At 46.0% G+C, this 9,109-nt stretch overlaps 1 protein-coding gene across 1 annotated transcript; it reads left to right on the top strand.

The window, feature by feature from the left end:
• Nucleotides 1–8,435: 8,435 nt before the first annotated feature.
• LOC138448003 (ribonuclease H-like) lies at nucleotides 8,436–8,813 on the top strand. The gene has a single exon (XM_069604535.1). It carries the CDS (start codon nucleotides 8,436–8,438, stop codon nucleotides 8,811–8,813), a length of 378 nt encoding a protein of 125 aa, XP_069460636.1.
• The last annotated feature ends 296 nt before the right edge of the window (nucleotides 8,814–9,109 follow it).

Raw genomic sequence — 9,109 nt, 5'->3', positions numbered from 1 at the left:
AGAGGAGTCCAGATCCTGTGGTTCTGGGAGATATTCCCAGTCCCATAGAGATTTTGGGTGCCGAACCGATTCGACAGATAAAGGCCATAACATGCTTCCTGAGTCCATACCACAAGAATACCAAGTATTCGGTATGGAAGCACCTGGAACTTTATGAGCAGATGACAGCATCATTCCAGATCAGGAATGATGTGAATTGTATAGCATTTGCAAAATGGACTTTCTCACCTGAGTACTCCAGTTTCTTTGCGGGACGGGAGGGCCAGGATCGTTATAAACATTCCACCTATAAGGTGGCCATTTTGAAAGATTTTATAATCCATAGGAACCCACAAGAGGCCTGTAAGGCTGCATTTAACTTGCAGTGTGGGGAAGAGCAGGTGCCTACAGAGTTTGTGCAGGAGCTAAAGCTTTCATTTGCCCATACTTCCCGGCGGGTGAACACCAATAGTAGATAGTTGATAACTACATATGTTGATGCGCTCCCCAAATACATAATGACTCAGTTGGTGTGTGATTTTCACAAGCATAGGACCATGGATTGGGTGAGAGTAAAAACACAGTCAAAACCCCCAAACCATCCAGCACCCCTGCTGATGCAAAGGTAGCAGAGGTAAAAACTACCGTTCCATTGGATCGGGAGACGGGTGGGTCTAAAAGTAACCCTGTGCCAACAAGCAAAATGGAAGGCAGAAGGGAACCCCCAACTTGGCCCAATCGAATGGTACTCAGGCAGGGGCCCTGTCATGATTCACCATTTCCGCCCTTTCTGGACTACATGGTCCATCAAGCACCGCAATGTCATGTCCGCTATTTTACCAACATGGCCGGTGCCATTGAGAAGCCCGCTGTCTAGTGTTTCAGCTAGACCTGCCGCTTCCTAGAAAACAGACACGTCCCCGCGGCTCTGCGTGTCTCAACGCTACCTTTCCGAGTTACCGGCAAGTGTGTACCTAGCTTTTTCCTCTACTCCTGTGCTATTCTCTTTTTGTCAGCGGTTCTCTAATTCCTTCCTGGTATCCATCTGTTCCGCTCCTTGCACTTCCCACTTGTGGAATCGCTTGAACCTCTTCCTTCCCGGGCCTTCGGTCCTGATCGTACTGTTCTCGCATTCTGCCTTCGGCACTGTGCGGGTACCTTGATTCCTTCCTGGTTCCCAGACCCTTCCCGGACTTAAGATCACTACTCACATGATCCTTCCTGGAATTCTGAACGTCTACCATCTCTTTTACACACTGGCGACAGAGGATACTCGTCCGTACTTGTACAAGTCCCGAACGACCAGAAAGAAAGAAAGACCCCCGAGAAAGAAGACTTCAAAGGACAAACAGGGGAGACAAGAGGTAGAGTGTGACAGGCTGACAGAATGATCCCTCTGACTCTGCCACCTGTATAGGTCCTAGGTACATGGGTACTAGACCAATCCCGGGATATGTACACACTCCCCCGGCCCAAGTGGGGGAACTAATCAGGTAAGTACTACCCTGGGAAACTCACCTTCAAACTTCCCTCATGAGAGAAGTATCACTCCACCTCCCAATCTAAACCTTTCCCCCAGATATCCCCCAAACCAGAACTTCCAAAACAATCCTCCTCTCTCTCCCCGGTTCCAGGAAATAGATCTCTGAACCCGGGAGAAAGGAGATTCGGGACAGAAAATTATGGGGGAAATTTCCAGTACACAAACTACTCTGGAAAAAGGGACAGTTGCACTTTTTGGGAACAGCAGAGCTATGGCTTGAGACCGCTATACCACCCAGACAAGGTCTCACAACTGGAGGGACAGGTTCAGCAACTGACCGATAATCTGGGACACATGCTGAGTGCTCAGTCCAACTCTCAACTTAACCCTGCTTCCCGGAAATCCCCAACACCCAGGTCTCATGCCCTAGGAGGGAAATGACTGGTGGAAATCTCTGACAAACCACAGGTTCCTGCGGAGGGAACCCGGGAGGAGGAGAGATGCCAAGCCCAAGAAGAAGCTTCCTTTCTTCCCCAGACAGAACCCCTAAACATTTCCCAGCCTGAAAGTTTCTCTTCTACTCCCGAAATGTTAGAGCCCAAAGAGCAAAGGTTAAGTAGGAGTGGCTAAAGAAGAACCCACTTTGTTGAGGAACTCCAGATTATCCCCTTTGAAAGAGAATAATCCCTGGAGGATTCAGCAGACCATCTCTTTCAAAAATGGGGGGATTCCTCTCAAATAAAAACGGGTCTCAAAATTCCCTGAGTGGAATAGGGTAAGTATGGAGACTGACTCAGACCTGAAACTATTCAACCGCAAACATGTGAGCTAGACAGAATGGAAACTGTCGGGGTGTTCCTTCTCTAAACAGATTCTTAGACTGAACAGGGACACAGGCAAATCACCAGCATTATGGATGAGCAAGGCTCGACGCACGTGGACCACTTGAAGTGCTCCAAGACTTCTATAGTAGGCTGTACTCGAATGCCGACCAAGTAACAACAGAAGAACTATATGAACACCTAGACTCCTACCCACTCCCCAAACTCTCCAGAGAAGAAAGCGCCAATATAGACCTACCTCTTACCCTAGAAGACATACAGCAAGCAAACAATGATCTCAAAGCGGGCAGAGCCCCAGGGTCAGATGGCCTGCCCGCAGATCCCTACAAAATCTACATAGACAAACTTGCCCCACGGCTTCTAGAGGTGTGGGATGAAGCCCTTGAAACCAGGAGTACTCCCACTGACAATGAGAGAAGCCATCGTAGCATTGCTGCTAAAACCCAATAAACCTGCACACTCTCCATCCTCATTTAGACCGCTGTCTCTCATCAACGTCGACACCAACATTTTTGCTAAGGCATTAACAAATAAACTGAATCCATACATGACCAAACTCAGACGCTTCTTTGCCATTGCATCCCAACTGGACCACCGGGCACAGGCAGTGGCATTTTGCATTAGGTGCAGAGAAAGCGTTTCACTCCATCTCGTGGAAATTCATGTACAGGATATTGGGAAAGATGGGGTTTGGCCCAGGATTTCTCCGTTTTATAAAACTGCTGTACCGTAACCGTTAATATTTGCGCTGACAATAGAGTAATGGCAGCATACCTGCGACATAACCACGCCTGCAGAGGGATCTGTACTATGGGATCTCGACAATTCATCTCGCTCTACGCAGACAATACGATGCAGTATATCAGGAATCCAGATATTCATCTAACACCAGTGCTACGAGACATAACCAAATTCACCAAGTACTCCAGATACAAAATTAACCGAGCTAAGTCCGAAATCATCCCGTTGACCGAGTCCACAACCCAGACCACAGTAATGAACAACCTACGATGGTCCCCCATCTCTGCAAAGCACTTGGGCATTATCATGGCACCTGACAAAAGATCCCTGTTTGCAAATAATTATTCCCCATACCTGGCACAGCTGGAATTCAAACTTAATGCCTGGATCAAGCTGCCACTGTCCCTGTATGGTCGTATATCACTATTGAAAATGCTAGTAGTTCCAAAACTACTGTACCTATTCAATGGCATTCCGACCTGGCCGGGCAAGAGATGTTTCAACACACTCCAAAAAATGGCCACGCGTTTCATCTGGGGTGGGCAGACGCCCAGACTAAGCTGGTCCAAATTGTGTGAGAACTACGATACGGGAGGCCTAGCAGCCCCTGCTTCCAGCTATACTACTACTCAGCACAAGCACACTTCGCAAAATACTGGACAAATACCACTGAACAATTTGCACACAAACATGCAGAAAAATTTGCAGCATCTCTGCTGAACCTTCACAGCATGATATTCGCCAGAGTACCACGAGAAAAGACGGTGGCCGAACCTATGGGATCAACTGCGAGAGCATGGGCACAGATTCTCAAGAGAGTGAGATGTGAAATACCATACTGGCCGCACCTGCACCTGTGGCATTACCCAGGACTGGAGCCCACAGCAGACCGCACCATACAAATATTATGGGACCCTACAAAACAGGCCAAAGTTGGTGACCTTTTCCCGGAAGGTTGGTTTCTCACGGCGGCAGAGATCCAAAACAGAGCAGGCAACAGCCTAACCACAACGCTGCATTACCAATGACTAAAAGCCTCCTGTAAAAAGAAATGGCCGCCCTTGCCCATTGCACCACCAGTTCATAAATTTCTATCAGAGATCCTGACTGAGGACGGCTTTACTGGCAGCGTGTCCAACCTATATAGGCTTGCTCAATCCAACACTCCATCCGAGGAACGATATGAGAGCCAAGTGGGAAAGAGACTTGAATATCCAAATAGATGAACAGCACTGTGCGAACTACTGCAAATACACAAAAGCTATATCCTTATGTGCAAATTTCAGACTTATCCAATTCAAAATCTTGAACCAACTGCACATTACACCCAAACAAATCTCCAAGTTTGACCCTACCAAGCCACGGTCATGCTCCAAATATGGCCCAACCAACACAACAGCCATTCACATGTACTGGGAATGCCCACCAGTTAAGCAGTTCTGGAAAGAAGTGGCAGACACAATGGGTGACATATTAAACATGAACATTCTGGCCACAACGCTGAAATACCTTCTGGGAGATATCCGGAAGGCATCGGTTAGGAACTGCAGACTATTTGCAGTTGGTGGAGCCGTGGCTAAACGGAGCATCCTTAGAAAATGGAAATCAAAAGATCCCCCCACTCACCAAAGCTGGTTACTTGATTTAATCTACACACAAGAATGTGAAGAGTCATACGTATGAGGGATCCAATCCACGTCAAGGACCAAAGACATATGGACCCCCCTCAGGACATACTTACTGTCGGAGGAAGAAGAGGAAAGGACTGAGAATGCAGCAATACACTCTTTATGACCCATTGTGTCGTGTCTCCCTCCCCTCCCCCTTTTTCCTTACCTCATCCCCTACATCTTGTATAATATGACTAAAGATATACCTTGCTATAATTGTATGTTGTAATGCCTTTTCTAAAACAAATCCTTCCCACACTGTGAAATTGCCAGTATTAAATAAAGTTAAAAAAAAAATAGGTTGTGAGAACTGTCACCAGGTAAAGGTGGACAGCCAAAGAGAAGGGGAAAAAGAGGATTCCCCAAAAACTCCCACTGCGAGTTGCAACTTTTTTTGGAACTCTGACAAAAAAACTGCCCAAGATCACACAGTGTCCGAGTTCAATATTATGAAAATGACCTCCGGGCTGTCAAATAACTCACACTTCTTTGCACCTTGGAGGAGAAAGAAAGCCGATTTTATGCACCGGTCAAGGTGCAGGGTCAGTGTGAATTATCTCCTCTGGTGGATACTGGATCCTGTCCAAAAAGGCCTTTGACCAATTAAACTCAGGACGGGGGAGGGCCACCAAATCCCCCTCACACTACTTCCTGGACAACTTAAAAATGTCAATGGGAATGATATTTCCATCGAAGGGACTGCGGAACAGGAAATACAAATTGAATTGCATCCAGTGATAGTTGTGACTCCAGAGGGCACACCTTGTTTACTGGCGAACAATCTCCTGAGGAGGTTATCACCTCTGATCGACTGTGTAAACAAGGTCCTCTGGACTCAGACTAACTGCCCTATAAAATAAAAAATGAGTTCCAATTATGTAAGCCTGAATGGAACCTGTCACGTAATAGATCAACACTCTGAGAATGTGGAGCTCCATTTCAAGAATAACCAAGTCCCTGACATCACTGTCATCTCTGTAGGAGAACACACTGGTGATGGGAACCAATCTCCATTCCTGAAAATCATCCTACCTCCCAGTTTTAAGTGGCAATCCACACTAGAAGGGAACACCCCAAAATGTTAGACCAGTCCAAAATCAGGACAAACATTGAGTCCTGTGAAAGCAGGCAAGGAAGAGCCAGCTCAAAGTCTGATGGACATTCAGAAAAAGGGTGAGCAGTTGTTTTTTTTTTATTCATTTTAATGAGGGGGGGAGCCGGTGCTCACCAGAGCATGCCTGAATAAGGGAAGGAGCTTCATCAGCTATTAATTATTCAGGAAATGCCCAAAATATCTGACCATTCCTACATTTAAATTGATTGACAAATGGGAAGTAGGTCTGGAAACTCCAAATTCCAAACATCTCCTGCCTAGCAGGTGTATGCTAAAAATGTCAATTGGCGACAAAAGCATAGAACATAATTGTTGGGTCGTGAGAGATGTCCCTTCCACCTTTTATTTAGGCTGGGACAATCTTAACTGATTTGCAATCAATTTGGACCTAATTAATAACAAAGCCTGGTCCCGAATGGGGGGTACCCCCATGGGCTTTGACAACACTGGAAAAGCATTCTGGACAGGTCAATTACTGCCCTATGCCCTTGAAGTTAAAGTGCGAGAAGAGGTTACCATCCTAGGTCAGGTGCGACAATTTACTCTTCCCCTCAAGATTAACTGAGGATGGAACCTCCAACATCAGGACACCTATGTAAATCTAAATTCCCATCTCCAACAACAAGGTTTGTATTTAAATACCTCTAGTAGACCTAGAACCTGACACCATTCGAATATTGGTGGAAAACCGTGACCCTCCAAGTATCACTTTGTGCGCAGACACCTTTATTGGAATGATGGTTGATGTCCAACATTATGTATTGATTTAGGAAATGAAATCATGGGACCAATCCCAGATGACTGTTTAGACCTCAGTGACGGAATTCCTCCAGAAAAGATTTTCACTAGGCATGGGGGGAATTTTCTTGTGTACTCTTCCTGCCTCTACGTTGTGGAAGAGGTGACCTGTGACATTAGGAGGGAGGAGTCAGTGTTTAGAGTCAAGGACCGCTACATTGAATCACCTGTCAAGGTCAACACCATCAAAAGAGATATCTCCACCCGACTGGAGGATACAGCTGAAATTGCCAAAGTCTTTCCAGGTTTCAAGCAGATGGTCGAGAAAAGGCTCAATCATGCCAATGCCTGTGAGACCGAGGAGCAAAGATAAAAGCTGAAACAGGTCTTCCTGGAATTCCAAGATATCTTTTCAGTGGACTCATACAACTGTGGACTCACATCCATTCATTCTAGCACCATTCCCATGGACCCCGAGATGGCACCAGTATTTGTGAAACAATACCGGTTACCTCTCTCATCCATGGAGTCACTCACAGAGTTTATTAAGCATTGAGAATCCTGTGGGATAATTGTGGGATAATTTGTCTGATCCACAGTACCTTCAATAACCCCGTACTGGGGATACATAAACCAAACGGCCAGTGGAGACTGTGTGCAGACCTCAGGGAGTTCAACAACAGGGCCCACATGTCAAGATGGCCCCTTCCCTACATCAGTGAGGGACTGGCCCCGATCCAAGGGTCAAAGATGTACACTGCCATTGACCGGACCAACGGTTACTGGACAGTACACGTGAGTAGGGAAGACCAGTACAAGCTTCCCTTTACCTTCGGGGCAGCAGTACACATGGACCCAATCCCCCTTTGGATACATAAACTCTGCCAATGAGTTCAACATCTTCCTACATAAGGCCATGCTTGATTTGGGCAAAAGAGGAAACCTGGCCTATGTGGATGATGTTTTGAAATACACTATGTTCTAACCCAGTTGCAGAAAGCCAGAGCAAACCTGTCCTTTCAGAAGGCACAGTGGTGTAAGACCCGAGTGAACTTCCAAGGAAACGAGATGAACCCAGAAGGTCTTAATCCCCAGGTGAAGAAGGTGGAAGCCTTATTGAACATAAAAGGCTGTACCACTCTGCAAGAATTAAGGAGCCTTCTTGGACTCACTAATTATAGTCGGAAGTTCATTGAAGACTACGCAGAGGTCACTCGACCCTTGGTCCATTTATTAAAGGCCGGAGCCAAGTGGGAGTGGGGTCAAATAATCTGAGGCAGTTACACAACTGAAAAGTAGCCTTTCACAGACTCCTTGTTTGGCTTACCCCATAAAGAACAAGGAGTTCTTCTTGGAGACAGGGTTCTCAGATACTGTCCTAACAGCTGTATTGTACCAAAAGCATGACAAGGTCAACAATGTCATCTCATATGTGAGCAAGACTTTGTGGATGAAAAATTCAATGACTGTGAGAAGACACTCATGGCCATGGTGAGACCGTTGAAAAATGACTGCCCATTCATACATGGGGAGGACATCATTGTTGATACTCCGCACCAACCATTCTACAAAGTGACAGAATATGGATGGGGAACGTCCATGCATGGATTCTGTCCATGCAAGGCTTTCCTGTGGAGGTCAAATATTGCCAAAACAAGAAGAGTCCCCTAGCACAAGGGTTGGAAGACTTGCATGATTGTGCTCAAGAAAACTGTGTTGAGAAAAAAAGTCTAATGACCAACAACAACATGGAGGTGTACTTAATTTACCCACAAAAGGTCTATGAAGAAGACATGTGTCAGGGGATACCCAAAGTTTATGTGGATGGGTGCTCCTACCATGATGACAGCAACTGGGAAAAATAACTGATGGCTGGCATTGGGAATGCCTGGATGAAGGATACCCTGGAACCCTCTGCTGGTTATAAAATAGGAACACAAAATAGTCAGGTTGCAGAGTTTATGTCCATTTATCAAGACATCCTCACTGAAGTGCACCACAAATTCAATGCACTGGTCATAATGACTGACTATGATTATTTCAGGAATGGGCTTGTGGAGCAGCTGATTAACTGGAAGAATCGAGGCATGCTTTGTGCCAACACCAAACCCCTAAAGCATGCCAAACTCATCCAGTCAATTGTTGATCTAATGAACTCGAATGAGATGACCATCTATTGGAAGAAGATAAGAGGTCATTCCAAGATAGAGGGGCCAGATAAGACTGGGAATGACTTGGCTGACTAGCTGGCTTAAACCAGAGCTCCTCAGGGGGATTTCCTAGAAACAGAATGCCTGGTGGGTGAAATCCAAGTTGCTGCTGTCACAATGTCACAAACTTGTGCAAATGGAGAATTCTCAACTGCCAGTCGAGTAAAGATACCCCAGACACAGATTTGATCACTGCACAGAAAGAGGACCCGATCATGGAGAAATGTTATCGACACATTGAAGACCCCATAAGCTTTCCTCTAACAGAGTCAGATTATAATGGTAAAGAGGATCTCCGGGTGTTGATGAAGTTTTCCAAGATGTTCCTGGAT

The sequence above is a fragment of the Ambystoma mexicanum genome, chromosome 3q (assembly GCF_040938575.1).
Source record: "Ambystoma mexicanum isolate Mex_15411 chromosome 3q, UKY_AmexF1_1, whole genome shotgun sequence".
In the NCBI taxonomy this organism is placed as follows: domain Eukaryota; kingdom Metazoa; phylum Chordata; class Amphibia; order Caudata; family Ambystomatidae; genus Ambystoma; species Ambystoma mexicanum.
This window is presented reverse-complemented; position numbering and strand designations above follow the sequence as displayed.